Consider the following 24,394-nt stretch of genomic DNA (forward strand, 5'->3'; position numbering starts at 1 on the left):
AGATTCATGGACAGTTCAGATAAATTAATTAAAATCCCCAACACTGTGTAACTTGAACATCTTTATTTCTAGGAAACCGTTATTGGCATCAAAACAGATTCTGTACACAAAAGCCGTAAGTTTGTTTATTTTTTTATTTTTGGCCGTGCCGTGTGGCATGTAGTGTCTTAGTTCCCTGACCAGGGGGAACCTGTACCCACCGCAGTGAAAGCATGGAGTCCTGACCACTGGACCACCAGGGAAGTCGCATTAGTCTTAAGTACCCTTTATCTCCTGTTCTTCTGTACCTAAAAATTGAATGTATTTTTCTTATTTTTAGGGGGGTGGGATATAGGGAGGGCTGTCAGATGGCAGGGGCCTTATAATCATGGGCAGTGATACCAGTGATGAGCTGTCAAAACAGTTTTCCTTCAGTCATATTGTCTTGGGTTGTAAGTATTTGCTTGAGAGAAGAAATAACTACCAAAGACAAAGAGTGTATCTTCAGTTTTATTGTTTGGAACCTAGAATTGAAAAGTATTTTTAGGTCATTTCTTAAACCACTGAACAATACAGGCACACAGATTTAGAAAACTTACAAAAATGTTCTTTAAAAATTTGTGTTTCAATAGGGTTTACCCTGTTTTACTGGCCAGGCATAAAAAATGTAGCCCAAATGCAGTCCTGTTGACATTTTCCTCTTACAATCTTATTGGCATTCATTTATTGTCAATCTCTATAAGCATAGAACCTGGGGCATTACTTTATTGCGTCAATCTTTATAAAGAGGTTATGACATTTAAAAGTACATTTGTATCAAGAGTACCTAATATTTGTAAACATTAAAAGCAAACATTCTCACTCTTCAGTCCTTTAGCTGTTGTCTGCTCACTCTTTTTTAAGGTGAGGCCTGCCATTTCTCGTTGAATCATGTATACAATGATGAGCAGGCTCACATGGTCCCCACTACCCCTTTCAGCAAGTATTTGTACATAAATCATGTGTGGCATTAGTCTGGGTATTTCCTGAGCACCCACTCAGAGGGTGCTCCCACTCTTAGGCAGGAGTCCTTATGTGCATGTTTGAGAATGACTGAGAGTGACTGTTCAAATATGGAGGCAGAGCTGACTTTAAACTTAGGTGGACCACTTGAAAAATCAACCTTGTCTTTCCTCTGGATTTTCCATAAGTGAGGAAGGGGTGAAGTGTGTCTTGGGTTGTAAGTTGTTGTCTTGGGTGTGTGCCTAGAATAAGTACATCTTGCTAGGGAGACACAGGTGCAGGTTTAGAATTAAACCTTCTCTAAGAAGGTTCTCTTCTTGTGACACCTTCCCATTAGGAAGAAGGAGGAAAGAAATGGAGAACTGATGGAATGTCATAAAATGCCATGTGTTAGGCACTCTGCTGCTACTACCTAGCAAATTTCTATGTAGCTAGAGTAAATGGGCTTTAGCTGTTTCTCTTCTCTAATGGAAGTTGTTCCTGGGCATCCCAGTCTTTGCTTCCCCTTCTCACTAGCCCCACGTGGCCTTTTGCAGCTCCTGGCCTTTCCCATTATCCGCTGCCCTTTGTGTCCCAACTCCTCAAAGGTGCATGGTGGTGAGGAAGAGAGCACCACTGTGTGTTTAGTCCGTTAACTCCTTGTCACACACACTAGAGAGGAAAAACAGAGAGACCAGAAGTAAAGCAGAGACTTGTCCTCCATGAGTTTGGGGCTCCAGTAAATATCATCCTGAACAGTAACTGGATGAAAGAGTGTGGGACTGAGGTTAGAGGGCCTAGATGCAGGTCTGGGATCGTCACTTTTACCAAATGGCCTTAAGTCGGCTCTGAGCTTTAGTTTCCTCATCTTTCATACGGGAAGAAAACAACACCTGTCTTCCCACGCACAAAAGTTATGGACATCAAATAAGAAAATGTGCTCAGAATTCTCTTGTAAATGATAAAGTTATGTAAACATAAGTTGTTTGGTGGATTAGAATGGATATAAAGGAGAAAAATGATGTGTATGGTTTAAAGGTGTTAATAAAGTTTTATTAAAATTTGCATATGTAAACTAAAGATGGCTGGCCTTCTCGTCAGAGGTCCCACTTTCATTTCTTTTCCTGTGTGTTCACTAAGTTGCTGATCCTGAGTGATGATGCCAGTGTCTTTACTTACAACCCTCTAAGCTCAGCTTCTAGGAGACTGCAAAGACGGTCTGCGCCATCGTAAAACCAGTTCCTAAAAAACCGACTTGAATCTCACGTGAGAAAAAAAAATACAGTTCCATTTAATGGCAAGAATTTTTGGCTATTGGTATAAAATAATGATCACTGCCAAAACTGAAAGAAATATTAAAGAAAAACTTCCACAGCAATGACTTCCTGCAGAAAACTGGATCCGACCTTCAACTGCTGGATAAAGCACTTTCATTTTTGAGATGTATCCAGAAACCACGTTGATATCTTGGTCACCTAGAAAAATACATGCATTATTTTAACTACAGAAAAAATAGTGATTCATTAATAATAATAAGGGGAAAACCAGTGTATTTCTTTAAAGTCCTTTGTGATTATAAGAAGGAAGGTACTCCTTTCATAAGCGAGGCTAAAGTATCACAAAGGACAAGGACAGTGGTGATCGTAAGTGCAAAGAATCTGATTGCTTTTCATGTTTCAGATGAGAAATGTGCCCATTGTCTACTATTGGATAATTCAGGGGAATAGAGTCCTCTCAACTCTGAGATGACTTGATAAGAAGGGACTTCCTACCTAGGGACTTCCCTGACACTCAAGTGGTTAAGAATCTGCCTTCCACTGCAGGAGACATAGGTTTGATCCCTGGTCGGGGAACTAATATCCCACATGCTTCAAAGCAACTAGTAGCCCACACACCACCACTACTGAGCCTTCAGGTTCTGGAGCCTGTGTGCTACAGGTAGAGAGTCGGCCTGCCACAACTGAAACCTGAAGCAGCCAAATAAATACATAAACATTTGAAAAGGAAAAGGCTGTTGTCATTATTGCCTCTGAACCACTCCAGAGTCGGGGCACTAAGGAAGTGGGTTAAGATAATTAGTTGAGAAATAAATGTGGCTTTTTTGTTTTGGGGGGATTTTTTTGGCTTGCCTGCTCAAGAATCATTTTCACATAATTGATAGTGAAATAATGGAGGCTTCATTTCCAGAAGAGAAGACAACTGACAAATACTAATTGCCTGTAACTACAGCAAACCCACAGTGACCTGACAGACTTTTATTTAAAAGTACCACTTCAAATCATGTATCTGATAAGAGGTTAATATCCAAAATATATAAAGAATGCACACAACTCAATAGCCTACCCCCAAAAAAATCTGATTAAAAGATGGGCGAGGATCTGACAGACATTTTACCAAAGAAGAAATGCAGATGACCAAAAAGCATATGAAAAGATGCTCAATATCATGAATTATCAGAGAAATACAAATCAAAACCACAATGAGTTACCACCTCACACCTGTTAGAACAACTATGATCAAAACGACAAAAAAATGTCAATGAGGATGTGGAGAAAAGGAACTCTTGTGCATTGTGTGCAAAAATGTAAATTGGTGCAGCTGCTATGAAAAATAGTAGGAGGCTCCTCAAGAAATTGAAAATAGAACTTCGAAATAATCCAACAGTTCCACTCCTGAGTATTTACCTAAGAAAATGAAAATACTAATTTGAAAAGATATGTGCACTTCTGTGCTCATTACAGCATTATTTACAATAGCCAAGATAAGGAAGTATGTTAGTCACTCAGTTGTGTCCAATTCTTTGTGACCCCATGGACTGTAGCCTGCCAGGCCCTTCTGTCCATGGAATTCCCCAGGCAAGAATAGTGGAGTGGGTTGTCTTTTCCTCCTCCAGGGGATCTTCCCAACCCCGGGACGGGACCCAAATCTCCAGCATTGCAGGCAGACTCTTTACCATCTAAGCCACCAGGGAAGCATAAGGAAACAAATGTCCATTAACGGATGGATGAACAAAGATGTGTGTATATATATACAATGGAATACTCTTCAGCTATTAAAAAAAAATGACCTTTTGCCATTTGCAACTACATGGATGGCCCTTGAGGACATTATGCTAAGTGAAATAATTCAGACAAAGACAAATACCATAAATTCAACAACAAAGCAAGCAAGCTTAGTTACAGAGAACAGACTGATGGTTCCTAGAGGTGGAGGGAGTTGGGACTGAGTGAGGATGCAAATGGGTGAAGGGAGTCAAAAGTTAATACAAACTTCCAGTTATAAAATAAATAAGTCCTGAGGCTGTAATGTATAGCATAGTGGATATAGTTATTAATGCTATTGCATATTTGAATGTTGATACAAGAATAGATCTTAGAAGTCCTCATTACAAGAAATTTTGTAATTATGTAAGGTGACATTAATTGGACTTAACGTGGTGATCATTTTGCAATACATACAAATATGGAATCATGTTTTATACCTGAAACTAATGTTATATTTCAATTATACCTCAATTTAAAAATGTATTACTATAGTACTTAAAAAGAACCCTTCTCTGCAGTGGTTCTCACCCCTGGGTATACATCAGAATCACTGCAAAGCCTTTTGCCCCAACCAAGTAAATCACACTCTCTTAAGTCGGGACCAAGTTGGTATTTAATTTAAAATACTCCCCAAGTGATTCTAATGTATGATGAGGGCTGAGAACACTTACAGCCAAAGCTTTCCCAGCCTTCCATGCAAGATCTTTCTCTCTAGCACTCACTAGTCTGGGCTTGAGTGATACACAGCCATTAACTTTGTTTCATGCAGGACTCAAGAGGACACCCTCTAAGCCTGCCTTTCCATTTCCTATCATGGAATGGTTGGGAGTAGCTGGCGCCTTTCCTCCCAGGAAGGGCTGCCTCCTTGGCCCTGGCTCTGCCCTCCACCCTCCTTGGGATATGCAGCTACCGTGGCAGAACCCTCATGATAAGGCCGTAGAGACGGACGCAGAGAAGCTGTGCATGTGTCTTGTAAACACATGAGGTTTAGCCCTGGAGAACAGGAAGGGGTCATGTACTGGCAGTGCACTCCATGCACAGGAAGTGGTTCTCAATTGAATTTTTGAAAATGAGGCTGGGGTATAATGACCCTCACTCACCTGGGGTCATCTTGGGGGTTCCTATGATGTCCTCCACCAACACATTGTGCTGAATGGAGCAGGCGGCATATCCCATTCATGCCTACCTGACCTTTTCACACCAAAAGCTTCTTCAAGAAAGTTGAAGTGATTCGGGGACTTCCCTGGTGGTGCAATGGATAAGAATGTGCCTGCCAGTGCAGGAGACATGGGTTCAATCCCTGATCTGGGAAGATTCCACATACAGTGGAGCATCTAAGCCCTTGTGCCACAACTACTGAGCCTGTTTCAGAGCCTGTGCTCTGCAACAAGAAAAGCCACCACAGTGAGAAGCATGAGCACCGCAACCAAGAGTAGCCCCCTGCTAGCTGCAACTAAAAACAAACAAACAAAAAAAAGCCCGAGCAAACTAACCAAGACCCAGCATGCCCCAAAATAAATGTAAAAAAAAGTTGAGATGATTTAACATGGTTTCCCACATCCAACCTAAAAATGCAACGTTTATATTTCACAATTTAAATAGCTGCTTAGCTGCACTTTAAAAGTTTTAAAACACTTTTTATGTAAAAATACGTTTTCCCTGGGCATAGATGGATGGGTTGAGTGCTGGGGAGGGGCAAGACTCTCCTACCCTAGGCTGTTTCCTAAAAAAGTGGGAGGGAGCTGACAGTGTAGGGGCAGATCTGGTTTCTGGCTTTGCCCTCCTGGTGTCATCGTGTGCTGCTCCCCTCCTGGGATCTGTTCTGTTCCTTTGGGTTAGGGAGAGGAAGAGACACTTGAGCTTACCAGAGTCATGTTTTATCTTTTCATCTTTTATCATCCGGAATCCGTCTCCACCACTGACAAGGAAGCTTGGGAGGATCACCTTGTACACCTTATCCATTCTAAGAGGCTCATAACTGGGCACACGACACTGGGTGCAAAGAACCTCTAACTTGACCACCCTGTCCCCAGGGTTTCGGGAAATATCATACACCACGTGAATTCCTAGAAAAGAAAGGAGGCTGTAGGTTTTCACTGGATCCAAAGGAAAATTTTTGTTTTCTAAGAAAGATTTTGGCCCAAATCTGGAGTCATGGGGCTGCGGCTTAGTTTTCATTTAGTTTGAGCGAAACTTCAGCAAGAGAGCTGAAGTGACGTTGCAGCTACTGTATCTGGTTAAGTTTATCCTTGAGTCTTTCTGGGAGGCCTGAGAATGCCCGGGTGGGTAATCAGGGACTCTGCAGGGAGAAAACCACACCTTTTTTTAATTCATATCATGAATTAATCGGTCCAGCAACTTGGTTCAGTAGCTTTGGAAAATGAGGAACAGATGAGAGCTGACCAACAAATAGTTAATAATTTGGCCTGGGTGACTTCTGCGAAACATACAACTACCCAGCACAGTGCCTCTCTCTGTTCCCTCTGCTCTTTCCTGGAAAATGGAGAATATCTGGGCAACCCTACGGGCAGTGGGTGGGACTCCACCACCCTCTGCAGCCCCTTAGTCCCAGCAGTGGGGTGCTCTGGGACTTTCCAGAAGGGGGAAGACTTGAAAAGCAATCAGACCCCTCAAATGGGGTCTACCATCTAAAGTACAAACAGTGAGGTCAGACTATGGTGTCACAGTCAATTAAGATTATTCATATTAATTTTAAGTTTAACTCATTGGACTGTTGACAAAAGCACTTTAGAAGTCCTTAACAATTTGGGAAGCATTTATTTTCCTTCCACTTTCATGGCAGTCCATAAGATAAGCAGGCACATTTTCTCACTGTTCTCTGAGAGGCTGAATGAAGACTTGCCCCAGGTCCCAGTGGAACTAGAACCAGGTTCCAGTGTCTTGTCCTGGCTGCCCCTTGCAGAAATCATCTTTATTAATGGTGATTGGACATTGCATTCCCTTGAACCTCTGCATGCTTCCAGGCAATTACCAGGCAGTAGAAAAAGGTTTGGTTTGTTTTTGTTGTTGTTGTTGTTGTTTTTTAAACAACTAAGGTTTTAATAGAAATTAGACCTCAAGGCTGGAGAAGGCAATGGCACCCCACTCCAGTACTCCTGCCTGGAAAATCCCATGGACGGAGGAGCCTGGTAGGCTGCAGCCCATGGGGTCGCTGAGGGTCGGACACGACTGAGCAACTTCACTTTCACTTTTCACTTTCATGCATTGGAGAAAGAAATGGCAACCCACTCCAGTGTTCTTGCCTGGAGAATCCCAGGGACGCGGGAGCCTGGTGGGCTGCTGTCTATGGGGTCACACAGAGTCGGACATGACTGAAGTGACTTAGCAGCAGCAGCAGACCTCAAGGCAGCTGACCTGCTTAGACCCAGAGGGCTAGCTCCTGCAGAGAAGGTCGTCTGATGTCCAAATCAGACTTGGAAAATATTGCTCATTTTCAGGGCCTTGGGGCTTTGACCCCGACCTATTCTTAGTGGTCTGGGAGTCTACAGCCACTGAAAGACTGTGCATTGGTGTTGGGTGTGTGAAGCCCAAGCAAGCCTGGCCAGGAGGTCCTGGTGAGGTGGGGAGCTAAGCCAACCAGCAGGAAGCCTCCCCTCACCTTGGAAGGTGACTTACCTCCCACCTGCAGAAACTCGCCTGTGGCCTGGCCATAGCGGTGCACGCTGTGCTCGAAGGCCTTCTTCAGGGTGGAGCCTTTTAACTGGACCAGGTCAAAGGTGCCTCCAAAGGGCAACACAGCAGCCAGGTTCTCCCAGGTAATCGTGCCTGAGGGTAGTCACAGATGAGGCCAGAGGGAAAATGGCTTGCGAACAAGCCCAGTGTCCTTCAGGACCCGCAGAGGAGGTAAGGGAGACGGGGCCACGAGGAGACTATGAGGACAGCACAGCTGCGTCTGAGTGTTCCTGATGCTTGGGAAGACAGAGATCAGGAGGCCCCTGGCCGTGCCCTCCTCCACTGAGACTGTTTTGACAGTATATCAAGGAAGATGATTAGGGCATCTCTGGTGGGTCAGTGGTAAAGAATCTGCCTGCCAATGCAGGAGACATGAGAGGCCTGGATTTAATCACTGGGTCATGAAGATCCCCTGGATGAGGCCATGACAACCCCACTCCAGTATTCTTGCCTGGAGAATCCCATGGACAGAGGAGCCTGGTGGGCTACAAGTCCATAGGGTTGCACAGAGTTGGACTTGACTGAAGCAACTTAACATGCACGTACGCAGGGAAGATGACAGGAGTGTCTCGAATATCTGTCTGGTTGGCTGGTTTTACCATGTGCTATAATCCAGGATATCTGTAAATGCACTAAAGGAAGTTGTCCAGCTGTTTTGTCCAGGGCTTGAAATTGGCAGTTTTGTCCTCCTCTTTCCAGATATCCAGGTGGAAGCTGTCACCATTTTGCATAAATCAGTCAATGATTCATGTGAGTCAGAAGTTCGATTTTTTTTTTTTTTAATTTTTGGCTGCACTGCGCAGCATGTGGGATCATAGTTCCCCGATCAGGGATCAAACCCGTGCCCCCTGCATTGGAGTTGCGGAGTCTTAACCACTGGACCACCAGGCAAGTCCTAAGTCAGAAGTTTAGGTAAAGCTTGGTTCCACTAAGGCTAACTGCTCCCTCTGTGTGCACGTGTATCCGAGAATACAAGCACGTGTGTGTCCTTTGGGTGGGGCACTGACTTGAGTGGCAGCTAACCCAAGCTGAGGGGCCTGGCACTGTGGGTTGTGGCAGGCAGCACAGAGGAGCTAAGGCTGCCCGTGGCCAGGTTTGGGGAGCTGGTCAGACAGAGAGCTGAGGCCAGGGCCCAGGAGCATACCATTGTTCCGCTCGTCAATGGGCGACCGGATGCCACCTCCATTTAAAATGCACATGGACACATGGTTCCAGGACATCTCATCCGGGTGTCTCAGGTTGTTGTTAATCTGCAACAGCAGCAGGAATTTACACTCGTTATTCTGGGCCTTCTTTCTGAGGGTTCCTTCCCAGAAATGAAGCTGCTTTTGTTCTGCCCCTGTGTGCCCGGAGCTCTCTCAAGTATAACTTGTCAAAACTAGCTTTATGATCTGAGAAGCAACAATAAGATACTGTGACCAGTCCCAGGTCAGACTCTGAGCAGCCAGCAGCTCTGAAACCCTCTCCTAAGACCCTGCATCCCCAGAGCAGGGGCCCTGAGCAAAGCCCACCCCCCCAACCCCCAGCAAAGGCCGGGGGCCCCTGTGCAGAGTGGCTCATGGGGCTGCTCCCCCAGGACAGGCTCACACTTGCTCCTGAGGGCAGAGTCCAGAACCCTTTCAGCTCTAGACCTTGGGCCACCAAGAATCCTGGCAGTCTGCTCTAGGTCCCCAGACAGTTCCTAAGCTGGCAATTTTGGAGACACAGAGAGAGACAGCCCCTAAGATGGAGTTCCAGTCTTTTCTTTTACATAATATGTGTTTAGTGACAAGAAATAAAATGAATACATTCTCATTTGAAAAAATAGGATGGTGGAGGAGGTGAGGGAGACACGGGGTTGCGGCCAGGAGGACAGCACCGAGGCAGTGTTCCTGACATGGGGGGAGGAGGGACTCCTTGTGCGGTGAGCACTGCTAGAGCCTGGGGTGTTTCCTTGCACACCTGCCTCCACACAGTCACACTCTGGCTTCTCTACAGCTACTTGTCTCACATGGATTGCATGGTGCTTAGGAGCCAGTGCTGGTCCTGCCTTGGGAAGTGTGAGTGTTGTCATTTACTTGGCAGGCTTTTTTTTTAAATTATTTTTAATTGAAGGATAATTGCTTTACAATATTGTGTTGGTTTCTGCCATACAATAACATGGATCAGTACTTGGCAGACTTCTACTGAGTGTGGCTTCATCCTAGATACCAGGCACAGAGCTGAGCACAAAGGTCCCCTGGGTTCCCCTGGGCGTGGTGAGTTTGACCCTGAGACCTCAGTTCGGCATGGCCCCTGGGGGGCTGCCCACAGATAGGTGAACAGAGGGGTGCTTTGGGTGTGAGATCTCACTCACCATGGGACTTACTATTCTCATGATAACTACATGTCATCGTTCTCTGCTTGTGAAGGCTGTTCCCACAAGGCCAGTTTCTCAGGGCCAAGAGGAGACAGATCAGGGAAATGCAGTCTGGCTTTGTTAGGCCCAAGCAAAAGTGTTTTATTTACTATGTCCACATCTTCAGAGAAGCAGAGTTTGTGGAGTCAGGTCATCTTACAAAAGGAAAGCCATATCCAAAATTCAGACACTTAAGATGAGCACCTCGAAATAAAGGCTTCATTCTTGTCCAGCAATAAAGAGGTTAAATAGTCTTGTTTAGGCTTCAGAGACAAAGCAGAGCAGACCTCTGACCTTGCTTCTAACCTGCCTGGACATAGCCCTGACTGCTGCTGTGAGTGTCAGCCATGCCTGCTGTGAGGGTTGGCTGAGAGCCACCATAGATAGATAGAGGGAGGATCTTTGAATTTGCTGAGCCATCTGGCCAACCAGGACCAACAACATTCCAAGATTTGCAGAACAAAGCAAACAGCATTGTAAAAAAGGTTGTTGTTCCGATGCTCAGTCGTGTCTGACTCTTTGCAACCCCATGGACTGCAGCATGCCTGGCTTCCCCTTCCTTTGCTATCTCTTGGAGTTTGCTCAAACTCATGTCCACTGAGTCGATGATGTCATCCAACCATCTCATCATCTGCAGCTCCCTTCTCCTCCTGCCTTCAATCTTTCCCAGAATCAGGGTCTTTTCCAAGACCTACGTAATCTACATGACAAAGATTAACACAATACCAGAGCTGCAGTTTTGCTTGCAGACTGATGATGATGGTTTGCGGCCTGGGAATTGTGAGCGGGAACCCCAGACTGCAACCTTTGAAGTCTCATCCACAGAGCAGACATGCTGCCTTGAACCTTTTCCCAGTTGGAACTCCAGATGTGCTGTGTCGTGGGACTTCCCAGCACTGTCTGTTAGTCAAAGTCCAATTTGGTGATGTATCCTCTGCTGTTCCTATTTCTCTTTTCTTTTAGTGTTAGTATATTGAAAGTAAGCTAGATAATTCTCTGATAAATATTTGTATTATTTATTTGTATATAACGAGTGGCTTGTTTTGTTAACAAACCTCTTGAACTTGAGATAAAAGTGAAAACTTTCTACAAAACAGGGGTGGTCCACTGGTATGGTTCAGGCACCTTCCCAGGGTACTCGGTGCGAATCCACACCAAGCTTATATCTGGGCATTAATTTTTAAAAAACATTTGTATTGGAGTACAGTTGCTTATAATGTTTTGTTAGTTTCTGCTGTATAGCAGAGTGAATCAGCTGTATGTTACATGTATATCCTCCCCTTTTTGGATTTCCTTCCCATGTAGGTCACCACAGAGCACTGAGTAGAGTTCCCTGTGCTATGCAGCAGGTCCTCATTGGTTACCTGTTTGGGCATTAATCTTTAAACGTCTTCATTCTGTATCAGGCGGTCCATCCTCACGTCCTCCCTTCCTTCTTCCATCTCTCCTCCACCCTCCCTAGGCGTGGGCCCTGCTCTCCCGGGAACCACTCACCATAGCATCACAAATCAGATTGCCCATGTTGCATTCTCGAAAGCGGCAGGACTGAGCAGTGCCATCCAGATAGACAATTGTTTTCCCCAATTCCTGGGTTGAATAGTTATCTAATTTTACCCGCCATTTGTTAATGTCTGCTTTTATGTTTGGATCTAGAAGAAAACAAACAAATCAGCCTGCAGTTAAAGCAGATCTCACACTGGCTTAAACGTGAGAGAAAGACATCATTCAGCTAACCTGGCGTGAGTCTACAGTTCTTCACCATATTTGTGTACATTTTGGTTTTTGACCAGGAAATTTCCTTAGGCACATCTGTTCTATTTCCTGGAAATAAGGCCCTGCTTGGATCTTAAAATGCCAAGTGAACCAAAATCAACTCATCACATCTGACTACCTGCTGGCCCATTGGGGATAGCATCTGTGGTGCAGATGTGGGCAATGATTAGGCTTATACTTGGGCAGGTAAAGGGATGAGAGGGCCTGCTATGGGGTCCTGGCCCCTCCCTCTGGCTGTCAGAAGCTCTGACTCTCCAGGGCCCCTGATCACCAGTCTTTCCCTATCTGAACCCAGGTCTCCCCCAGCTCTCCTCTGGGACATGAGCTGAGAGCGGTTCTCCTGTGCCAGGGTAGAGCTGTAAAAGCACAGCAAGCAGTGACACAGTGTCTGGTGCTGAGAGGGCTTAGAGAAGCCCTGGCTTCTGAAATTTGGGTGTGTTTTAAATCTCCTTATCCAAGAAGACAGTAGGGCAAACTCAAGGAAGAAACTCAGTTCTTCAGAAACATTGTCCTGAAACGTTAACAAAGCAAATAAAACACAATCCAGCCATCTAATTTTGCAATTGGTGGATCACTGCCCTGAATTTCACATACCTTCTGGGATGCTGCTGTTGAGAAGAATGGGATTTCCATGTGAAGTGACAACATTTCCTTTTTCATCAAACTCAACCTTCAAATAGCCTAGGTATTTGCCAAAAGCGTAGGCCTGGACCACAGGAACCTTCCGTCCATCATCAGAAGTGACTATGAATGGGTACTGCCCTGCTGGCACCTCTTTGGAAGGTGGATTGCCTGCAATGAAAGATCCAGAGCTGATCAAGTCAGGCCTTGTTCACAGCTGGCTGTGGGCCTGCAGGCCACCGGCCAGGTGACTGCAAATTCTGAACCAATGATTCCCCAGCTGCTGCTCTACGCAGCTGGTCTTTCAGAGCCCGGCTTGGGCATCTGCCCCGGTTTCCAAATGCCCTTTTGGCACATGAATCCTCCCATTCTCAACCCAGCAGACATTTGCTAAGCTCTTCCTAAGTCCAGGGCACCGTGCCTGGTGCTGGGGGCACACAAAGATACGACACTGCTAAACTCTCCTGTCTCCATCCTGACCCGGCTCCACTCTCACCAACCAGGTGGCGTAGCCAAGTCACTTCACTTCCCTGAGCTTCAGTTTTCCCACCTGTCGGTTGTTCAGTTGCTCAGTCTTGTCTGACTCTTTGCAACCCTATGGACTGTAGCCCACCAGGCTCCTCTGTCCATGGAATTCTCTAGGCAAGAATACTGGAGTGAGTAGCCTCACTCCAGATCAAACCTACAACTCCTGTGTCTCCTACATTGCAGGCAGTCTCTATCCACTGACCCATCAGGGAAGCCCTTTCCCACCTGTACAATGGGCAAAATAATTCCTGGGGCTGCTGTGAGGATGAAACATCTAATCTCCCTTGCGTAATGTCTAGGACACAGTAGAAACTCGTTACATGTGTATTTCTTTCCCTTATGAGAGGATGGCAACTTCTTGGAAACTCTAGATGTACATTGGGAACTTAGACTCTTTAATGGAGATGACAAGAAATTAACATGGTAAATCAAATGTACTTTAATTAAACAAAAAGAGAAACGACAAAGGGCCATCCCTAGGTTTTGTTGCTAAGTTCTGTGTCCCCTTGGTGCCCTGTGGAATGGCCACACTCATGCCAGGAGCTGACCAGTGCACATACCACCCGCCCCAGCCAGACCACAGACCAGCTAAGTTCTGCTGAATTTCTCCGAGGGGAGCCCTGGGAGAACCTGAGTGCCGCTTATCAGCCAGACGCTGAGACCCACCCCAGCATTGCCTTCTAGACACGGGCCTGTGGGAGGGTGGGAGCCGGGGCAGTGGGACCCTGAGCCCTGGTCTCTGATCACCTCACCTGACATGTTCCAATTCTATAGCTGCAACCTCCTGTGGGCACCCTGCACTTCCTATCTCACCTCCACAGGGACCAGGACCTCATTTGGGCTGTCCTGAGTCAGAGACAACGAAACAGACACCCTTGACCTGCCACTGTTTCTATCACCTCCCTCCACACACCCACCACCAGCGCTTCCTATTAGATGTTCACAGAGGGCCTGGGCAACTTCAGCTCGTGTTGGCTGCTCACTGGACCAGTTAGGAGAGTCAGCCAGGAGCCAGTCCTGGACCAGATCTAGTTTAGCCCTCCAGGCACCCCACAAGGCAGCTCCTATTATTGCCCCCACTGTACAGACTGTACACCCTGTGTACCGGGCGTCATAGGCCTTGTGCCCAAGGTTATGCAGCTGGTCTGTGAAGGAGGGGGTTGCAAACAGGATTGTGAGGCACTGGAGCTTCTGTTCTCTCTACCTCCCAACACGGCCGATGATATGCTGTTTTCAGAAGCCTGTAAGAGTTTCCAAAGGCCACTGTCCAAAGCAAGTGCAAGCCTGGGGCTGTGCCCTTGTGCTCCAAGCTGTGTCTGGGCTTCCCTCTTCACTGAAGACAAGCTGGGGTGAATGTTTTATGAAAAACCCAGTCCTGCTTTTGCTCTTGTCCTCAGTAATCACAGAGCAGACGTGCTGCAAATACCAACATTCCAAAAGCAGGAACAAGCCGTTGCCCGTATTAACTTCCCATTTTCTTGCTTCCCATGGAAAAAGAAAAAAGCCTTGGAACTTTATTTTCACAAAAGCACCTGACTAGAGATCCAGAGCAGGCCATGTCCCATCTCCATTTGCACGGATCACGACAGATGGTGGCTAGGACTGTTGTAGATGGTTGGAGGCATTGCAGAATAGCAAGGAAGGTTAATGCTCACACCATCCTCAATCGGTTCTGTGGTGGTCCTTTTTTGGACAAGCTTGGAGCCTGCTTTTTACTTCAGAGGAAGGGGGTATAGCAGCCCTCCCCCACCCCCTCAGCTGGAGAAGGTTCCTCCTTCGAGCTCAGAGAACCTTGGCAAGGTGCAGTTTCCATTATGTCCACGAGGTGGCGCAGAACACTCCATCCAGTAGGCAAAGGCCCTAAGTCTGTTTCAGAAAGGAATCTAGCAGATTCCTGGAAACCCAAGAAGGGCAAGCCTGACTGTTTTGGTCTCTATTTTTCTGCCTTCCATATATATATCTGAATTTAAACAGAATGTAAAAATTTGGAATCTAACTATTCGGTCAGATGTCTTATCAGATCAGCTTGCTCTTTAGAAATAGGAGCCACCAACCCCCAGCTCCTGCAGGACAGGGACCTTTTCCAGTTCTTGAAAGGCCTTGATGTGCCTTTTGTTAGAACAAATGGTGTGTCATCTTCATCCCAGATGGACCTAATTAGGAACAAGGAGGACGCTTCCCATGCAGCTGAGGCAACAACCAGTCTAGTTTGGCTCAGGGCAGCCTTCTCCACAACTCTGCTTCCCCTCCACTCATCAACCCCAGAAAACCGCTGGCAGAGAAATGTAATCCAGGGAAACCGTTCACAGTTCCCACAGCCCTCTATTCAGCCAAAGATGCTCAGGCGCCAAATATTCTCTCCACACACGGAACCACACGTCTTTAGATCCAAGCTTGTTTTCTTGGTGGGGGAGAAATGATTTACCAGAACTCTATTTCAGCCATTTGGCAAACAAATAATCTTGGGAGCAAGCCTGAGGAGGAAGGAGGTGTGGGCTGACATTTTCTCCTGGTCACCGGGCATTGCCCAGCACAGCGAGGGAGCAGCCCCTCAGGACGTGGGGGTTCCCAGTGCTGGCCTTGACAAGTGCCTGTCTGGTGGCCCAGTGGATGGATCATGTGGTCACAGAGATGCCAGGGAGCAGACCTTCAACATAGTTTTCACTTGGCTGAATGAATTGCTTATTTTTAAAATATTTATTGAATTTGTTATGATACTGCTTCTGTTTTATGTTTTGGTTTTTTGGCCATTAGGCATGTGGACTCTTAGCTCCCTGACCAGGGATCGAACCTGCACTCCCTATATTAGAAAGTGAAGTCTTATCACTGGACCTCCAGGGAAGTCCTGGCTGAATGAACTGTAGAATGTTTGAGGCGGTCCATGTGATGATTTTAATGTATAATGGGACTGGTCTAAGAATTTCCAAAGTGAAAGTGAAAGTCGCTCAGTCATGTTCGACTCTTTGTGGCCCCATGGACTATACAGTCCATAGAAGTCTCCAGGCCAAAATACTAGAGTGGATAATCTTTCCCTTCTCCAGGGAATCTTCCCAACCCAGGGATTGAACCCAGGTCTCCCACATTGCAGGCAGATCCTTTACCAGCTGAGCCACACAGGAAGCCCAAGAATACCACCTATCCCTTCTCCAGTGGATCTTCTCGATCCAAGAATTGAACTGGGGTCTCCTGCATTGCAGGTGGATTCTTTACCAACTCAACTGAGCTATCAGGGAAGCCCCAAGAACTTCCAATATTCCTACAAAAGGACTGGATTAAAGTACTTGGCAATTTGCATATTTCACATCAATGCCTCTAAGGGACTTGAGTCTCTCTTTTAAATGACTGGGAAGTGCTTGCTTTTTCATCTGTTTACTCCTCAACATCTCAGAAGAGTCACACTTTGGTCACCATTATCTTGTCCCTGGGCCACTGCACAGCCTCCTAACTGATGTCTATGTATCTATCTCTTCTTTTCCTCTTTCTGATCCAGTTTCCCCACAACAGCCTGAATGATCTTTCTAAACACAAATATGATCGTGCACTCCGTGGTTTAAAATATTTCCTATCCCCTTAGTTGTTGTTGTTCAGTGGCTAAGTCATGTCCGACTCTTTGCCATCCCATGGACTGCAGCACACCAGGCTTCCCTGTCCTTCACTATCTCCTGGAGTTTGCTCAGATTCATGTCCATTGAGTGGATGATGCCATCTATCACTGGCCTTAGGGAGAACAGCAAAACTGATCAGGACCCTGCAAAGCCTTCCCAGGTAAAAAAAAAAAAAAAGTCCCTCCATGTTCCCTATTGCTTGTTTGTAGAAAAAGGCTTTAGTCTCCTAGACTTTCCCTGGGTTCCAAAGACTCAAGCAGTTACTAATTAGGGAAGTTAGAGACTGAAGAAACAAAGGGAAAATAGTCAAGCAAGAAAACCAACGATAGCTTAAAAATAATAATTTAGTGGCAGGGGAAGAAAAACGGAATCCTAGTTTCTCCACAAGGGATATACGTAACAATCTGACATATAGCTTTGAGTTGTTCCCCTACCCTCATCCAGGTGGAGAGTGGTGACTCTATGCTGACCACAAGCATGCAGATCCCAGACCAATTAGAACCAGAAGACTGATGATTAAGATTCCTGAAATATCACACTGTTACCTCACTACCACCAATCAGAAGAAGGTCCACCAGTTGTAACTCTTACCCGCAAAACTGCCTTTAAAAATTGTCCCCTGAAAGCCATTGGAGAGTTTGGGTCTTTTGAGCACAAGTTACCCATCCTCCTCGCTTGGCACTTGGCAAATAAATGCTGTACTTTCTCTCACTGCAACCTGATGTTAGTAGATAGGCTTTTCTGCACAGTGGGGCGAGCAGACCACAATGCTACCCAAATTGTAGCAACACTGTAATTTTTGTCATGAACATCATAACCTATCAGACGTACATGATATGGCCCTGCTTTGAGGCAGGAGGTAGATGCCCACCACCCCCATCACCCCCAGGGCAGATACTCCAGGATGAAAATAGCAGGACAATCAAAAGAAGAGGCTAAGCCCTACCCAAATAGAAGAAAAAAGATCACATTATTTCTCATTCTTGAAATCAGAAGACCTCCCTGACTACATATGTATAGGGAGACTCCTTGGAGGTCAAAAGGGGAGTGATGCTAAGTGATACTAACTACCCATAGGCTTCTTTGGCAGCATCCATCTTGGCTAAGAGATGCATGTACACATACGGGAGGATCCTGAGATACACCAAATATGCAGGCAAATCAACGGAAACCCAGAAGAAATGCCCCATATAAGAAATTCAAGCTACCACGAGGGAGTGACTCTCTCTGGGTCTATCCATGTATCTATCCACACGTACAGTACTCTTTTTTCCTTTTCATAAGTGCTTTCTTTGTTTCACTACTTTCCCTCTTTGTGGGAATTTTCTGCAAAGCTGAAGGGCCAGGTTCTTGTCACTGACCACTAGTCTAGTGGCTAGGATTTGGTGCTCTCATAGCTGCAACCTGACTGGATCTCTGGCCAGGAACCAAAACTCCACTGAAAGCTCCTGCAGGCTGAGGCCGCTATAGATCAGCTTCATGCGGACCTTCTGCTCTGCACTTCAGCAATCTTAGTGTCTTCATTTCTCACACCATACCCACCTGCACAGTCACAAACATAGAGTAAGACTCAGAACCAGAGGCCCACGGGTGAATTATTTCCATTTTTTTGCTTGAGTTTATTCATCTGTAAAATGGAGAACGTAACAATACCTGACTTGGAGGGTTCCTGGGAGGATTTAAGAAGTTAATGAAGCATATGAAGCCTGATTCAGGTAAATGTTCAATAAAGGTTAGTGATAATTTGTTACCAAGCTACTTCCTGGACATTTTTCTGATCTTAGTCTAAATGTCAGTTCCTCAGAACACTCTCTGACAATTCCCCAGACGTGGTCAGGGCCTCCTACACCTGCCCTCCCAGCATTGTGGACTTCTTTCTTCACAGCATGCTTTGTAAGTATATATGATTGATTTTGTTGCATACTTAAAAAAAAAAATCTGATCAGCATCAGTATCCCTTTTAAGATAGTGAGTTCCATAAGGGCCCAGGGGCTGGCCCAGCACATAGCAGGTGGTTGACAAATGTTGAATGATTATGCTTGAGTAGTTTAGCCAGCTGTTTTTCAGATCAGACAAGATGTGTATGCCCTTCCTGTGGAGGAATCCATATGTCAAGGGGAGTCAAGCCCCAGTTCCCAACTTCCCTCTATCTAATTTCTTCAACAAGCTGGGTGGGGCTTGTAAAGCAGAATGAGCTGCCTGTTGAGAGAACGGGTTTGGGTATAGCTCCTTTTCAATCTGGTGACCTTGGGAGAGACTCTTAGTTCCTGGAACCTAAATGTATTTCCTGTATTTGTAAAATAAGAGATTTGCTCAGTGGTTGATACCAAGAGGGTTTAATTTTTTTTAAGCTATGAGTATCTTCTGCATGCTGGAGATCTCCTGGCATTGCAAGCCATGAAGTAGGTGGGCCAAGAAGCACTCTGTGAGCGGGCACTCAGGCCAGCCGCTGTCAAGAAGCATTCTGCAACCACAGAGGTGAGTCACCAGCTCCTCGGCCACCTCTGTACCCAATCCTGACACACTGGCTGTCACATCTCCTCCGGGGACTCAAGGGGCCGCCAACAGTCTCCATATCTGGACCGTGTCCCTCTGTGTTGTACGTGCTTCGATTTACTGCCCACATTCTTGCTCTTAGATATTCAGTGAGGTCTAAAGAGATGATGCATCTCTGAGTGGTACCCGAGTGTGGACAAACCCCCTGGAATCCAACCCAGGCTGTGTACCTCTACCCAGTTGCAACTGGCTAGGGCAATTACAGGAGCTTGGCAGGGTGGGAACGGGCTCATACACTCACTCACTTACTCAATAAACATCTCCAAGCTCCAACAAGTCCTGGCATGCTGGACTCCACTGCCCTGTGGGGCCAGGCCTGAGGGCTTTGCTTCACCTTGTGAGGCAAAGGCCACCCAGTGTGACAGAGCAGGGGACGGAGTGACACTCCTATGGTCCGCCACCCTCTTCTCTTCACAGCAGATTAAGTCATGGCCGAGTTTCCTTCCAGATACCAGCATTCTTTTTTTAAAAAAATTTTATTGGAGTATAGTTGCTTCCCTGATAGCTCAGTTGGTAAAGGATCCGCCTGCAATGCAGGAGACCCCAGTTTGATCCCTGGGTTGGGAAGATCCCCTGGAGAAGGGAAAGGCTACCCACTCCAGTATTCTGGTCTGGAGAACTCCATGGACTGTACAGTTCACGGGGTTGCAAAGAGTCGGAGACCACTGAGTGACTTTCACTTTCATAGTTGCTTTGCAATGTTGTGTTAATTTCTGCTGTACAGCAAAGGGAATCAGCCATATGTATACATACACCCCCTCTTTTTTTGGATTTCCTTTTCATTTAAGTCACCACAGAGCACTGAGTAGCGTTCTCTGTGACAAGTAGGTTCTCATTAGTTATCTATTTTATACATAACAGTGTGTGTATGTCAATCCCAATCTCCCAGTTTATCCCAACCCCCTTTTCCCTCCTTGGGGTCCATGTGTTTGTTCTTAATGTCTATGTTTCTATTTCTGCTTTGCAAATAGGTTTCAGATATCAGAATTCTTTTTTTTTTTTTTTTTTTACAATATAGAACAGTGTTTTATATAAAAATTAAAAACAAAATCCTAACAACACAGCTGTCCTCTGGTTCTATCACTGTGGCCTGTTAAAACACAGAGTTCAGACCCAGCAATCCCACCACTGGGCATATGCCCTGAGAAAACCACAATTCTAAATGACACATGTACCCCAATGTTCATTGCCACACTATATACAGTAGCCAGGACATGGAAGCAACCAAGATGTCCATCGACAGATGAATGGATAGAGAAGTTGTGGTACATTCATACAATGGAATATTACTCAGCTATAAAAATGAACGAATTTGGGTCAGTTGTAGTGAGGTGGATGAACCTAGAGTCTCTTATACAGAGTAAAGTAAGTCAAAAAAACAAGCACCATATATTAACACATATATATGGAATCCAGAAGTTTCCACAGAAGTACACAGAAGAACTATACAAAAAAGATCTTATGACCCAGATAACCATGATGGTGTGATCACTCACCTAGAGCCAGACATCCTGGAATGTGAAGTCAAGTGGGCCTTAGGAAGCATCACTATGAACAAAGCTAGTGGAGGTGAGGGAATTCCAGTTGAGCTATTTCAAATCCTAAAAGATGATGCTGTGAAAGTGCTGCACTCACTTATGATGGAAAATTTGGAAAACAGCTGTGGCCACAAGACTGGAAAAGGTCAGTTTTCATTCCAATCCCAAAGAAAGGCAATGCCAAAGACTGTTAGTACCACACAATTGCACTCATCTCACATGCTAGCAAAGTAACGCTCAAAATTCTCCAAGCTCAAAATGCTCAATTCTCCAACGTTCAAAATTCTCCAATGTTGGCTTAAAACTCAACATTCAGAAAACTAAGATCATGGCATTCAGTCCCATCACTTCATGGCAAATAGATGAAGAAACAGTGGAAACAGTGACAGACTTTATTTTTGGGGGCTCCAAAATCACTGCAGATGGTGACTGCATCCATGAAATTAAAAGACACTTGCTCCTTGGAAGAAAAGCTATGACCAACCAAGACAGAATATTAAAAAACAGAGACATTACTTTGCCAAAAAAGGTCCATCTAGTCAAAGCTATGGTTTTTCCAGGAGTCATGTATAGATGTGAGAGTTGGACCATTATGAAAGCTGAACACCGAAGAACTGATGCTTTTGAACTGTGGTGTTGGAGAAGGCTCTTGAGAGTCACTTGGGCTGCAAGGAGATCCAATCAGTCCATCCTAAAGGAAATCAGTCCTGAATATTCATTTGTTGCTGAAGCTGAAACTCCAATACTCTGACCATCTGATGTGAAGAACTGACTCATTGGAAAAGACCCTGATGCTGGGAGGGATTGGGGGCAGGAGGAGAAGGGGACGACAGAGGATGAGATGGTTGGATGGCATCACTGACTCGATGGACATGAGTTTGAGGAGGGTCCAGGAGTTGGTGATGGACAGGGAAGCCTGGCGTGCTGCAGTCCATGGGGTCGCAAAGAGTCAGACACAACTGAGTGACTGAACTGGCAACTGGGATGGAATCTAGAAAAATGATACTGATGAACCTGCTGCTGCTGCTGCTGCTAAGTCGCTTCAGTCGTGTCCAACTCTGTGCGACCCCATAGACGGTAGCCCATCAGGCTCCCCTATCCCTGGGATTTTCTAGGCAAGAATACTGGAGTGGGTTGCCATTTCCTTCTCCAACGCATGAAAGTGAAAAGTGAAAGTGAAGTCACTCAGTCGTGTCTGACTCTTCGTGACCCCATGGACTGCAGCCTAGCAGGCTCTTCCATCCATGGGATTTTCCAGGCAAGAGTACTGGAGTGGGGTGCCATAGCCTTCTCCAACTGATGAGCTTAGTAGAGAACAAACTTGTAGACACAATGGAGGAAGGTAAGGGTGGGACGAATTGAGAAAGTAGCATTGACATATATATATATCATGTATAAAATAGTTAGTGGGAAGTTGCTAAATAACACACGGAGCCCAGCCTGGCCGTTCTGTGATGATGCAGAGGGGTGGGAAGCTCAAGAGGGAAGGGATATATAAAATTATGACTGATTTGTGTTGTTGTATGGCAGAAACCAATATATGATTGTAAAACAATTTTCCACCACTTAAAAATATGAAAAAAAAAAGACAAAAAATGCAGAGTCCAAAGAAATGGGACAGACAAAGAGAGAATGATTTGCATTATAACAGGCCTCTCTCTCTCTTTTTTTTTTTTTTTTTAGAGAAAACTAGCATTTAGTTGGAGAGGGTGTTCCAGAGTGGTTGTGTACCCTGGGAAATGCTAGGTGTTTCTATTCAGTGAGGGTCTGAGCAGTTGATTTCCACAAAGCATGAGCTTCAGCCACACAGGTGAGCAGTGGAGCATGGGATGCACAATTCATATGAACTTACTCCACTACTGATACTATGTGTAAAATAGATAACTAATGAGAACCTACTATACAGCAGAGGAAACTCTAGTTAATGCCCTGTGTTGACCCGGATGGGAAGGAAATCCAAAAGGGAGGGGATAGATGTATTCGTGTGGCTGATTCACTTTGCTGTACAGCAGAAACTAATACAACACTGTAAAGCAATTATACTCCAATACAAATTAGTTTAAAAAATGGGCTTATTTTAGAACCCAGAGGACTTCTAGTGAGGAAGCCAAAGTTCTGCTTTCATGGCATGACAGAGCATTTGGAAATGTCCTTACACATGAGCTGGCAAAACCGACAATCCTAAGAGTTTCTAGGCCTGAGAGAAATTTATAGACTGAGGACAAGAAATCTGAGAGAGGCATAGCTCAGATGCTTGGGACAAAGCATCATACTCCCAGTTTCTTATTGTTTCAAGGTAAGAAGATACATTTGGCCATTTGTGTATTTAGGTCAGGTTCTCAAATTGAGTCTATACAGCGCCTTAAAAAAAATTTAACAGCTATATTTATAAGAGCTCAAGTTGTAAAATAACCAGATCAGTTCCAAGATGGAGTCACTCATGCTAAGCTTTCCGTGAGTAAACCAGAACCACCTGTCTTCTGTGAGACTCTCCCAGAACAGGCAGACCCAGACCCCCCAGTCTGTGCCCACAGGCCCCACACACAGGCTCCACAGAAGGGAAGCTGATGTCAGCAAGGCCCAGGGCCAAAATCACTGAGAATGGTGACTGCAGCCATGAAATCAGAGGACATTTGCTTCTTGGCAGGAAAGCTATGACAAATCTAGACAGTGTGTTGAAAAGCAGAGACATTACTTTGCCAACAAAGGTCTGTATAGTCAAGGCTGTGTTCTTCCCAGTGGTCACGTACAGTTGTGAGACCTGGACCTTAAAGAAGGCGGAGTGCCGAAGAATCGATGTCTTGGAGCTGTGGTGTTGGAGAAGACTCTTGATAGTCCCTTGGACAGCAAGGAGATCAAACCAGTCAGTCTTAAGGGAAGTCAACCCTGAATACTCATTGGAAGGACTGATGCTGAAGCTGAAACTTCAGTATTTTGGTCATCTGATGTGAACAGCTGACCCATTGGAAAAGTCCCTGATGCTGGGAAAAATTGAGGGCAGATGGAGAAGAGGGAATCAGAGGATGAGATGCCTGGATGGCATCACTGACACAATGGACATAAACTTGGGCACACTTTGGGGAGATGGTAAGGGACAGGAAGGCATGGTGTGCTGCAGTCCATGGGGTCGAAAGGGTCAGACATGACTAGGTGACCGAAAACAACAACAACAACCTCCTTGTTACTCCTCCTTTGGTCTTTAAGACTCTCTGGCCTCCTACAGTCCTTCCAAGTGACTTTTCTCTCCGCCAGATGGGATGCTGCTCCATCCATGAATTGCTGAATAAAAGCCTACTAATCAGTACATTGTAGAAAATTTTCTTTTAACAAACCTTAGGATTAATGGTTCCATTTACAAAGCTTGAAAGAAAGTGAAAGTGAGGTCACCCAGTTGTGTCCGACTCTTTGTGACCCCATGGACTGTAGTCTACCAGGCTTCTCCGTCCATGGGATTTTCCAGGCAAGAATACTGGAGTACGGTGCTATTTCCTTCTCCAGGAGATCTTCCTGGCCCAGGGATTGAACCCCAGTCTCCCGCATTGTAGGCAGACGCTTTACTGTCTGAGCCACCAGGGAAGTCTGTTGACTTGGGAAATGGGTGGCAGAATCCATTCTAGGGAAAAACCATTTTCCGTCTAGTGAATGCCCGTGAGAGGATGAGGGTCCAACAGGTTCTCCTAAAAGCTTAGAGAGGTTAAA

At 45.5% G+C, this 24,394-nt stretch overlaps 1 protein-coding gene across 1 annotated transcript in view; it reads right to left on the reverse strand.

Annotated features, from left to right (window-relative positions):
* Positions 1-471: 471 nt before the first annotated feature.
* Positions 472-24,394, reverse strand: part of NT5E (5'-nucleotidase ecto) — a 73,003-nt gene continuing 49,080 nt past the window's right edge. Inside the window, exons 4-9 of the mRNA XM_027551459.1 lie at positions 12,442-12,639; positions 11,569-11,723; positions 8,842-8,947; positions 7,641-7,790; positions 5,870-6,070; positions 472-2,435 (exon numbers count right to left, since the gene is read on the reverse strand). Coding sequence (XP_027407260.1) covers positions 2,272-2,435; positions 5,870-6,070; positions 7,641-7,790; positions 8,842-8,947; positions 11,569-11,723; positions 12,442-12,639 — 974 coding nt within the window. The 3' untranslated portion in view covers positions 472-2,271. The remainder of the gene's footprint in view (positions 2,436-5,869; positions 6,071-7,640; positions 7,791-8,841; positions 8,948-11,568; positions 11,724-12,441; positions 12,640-24,394) is intronic.

The sequence above is a fragment of the Bos indicus x Bos taurus genome, chromosome 9 (genome assembly GCF_003369695.1).
Source record: "Bos indicus x Bos taurus breed Angus x Brahman F1 hybrid chromosome 9, Bos_hybrid_MaternalHap_v2.0, whole genome shotgun sequence".
NCBI lineage: Eukaryota > Metazoa > Chordata > Mammalia > Artiodactyla > Bovidae > Bos > Bos indicus x Bos taurus.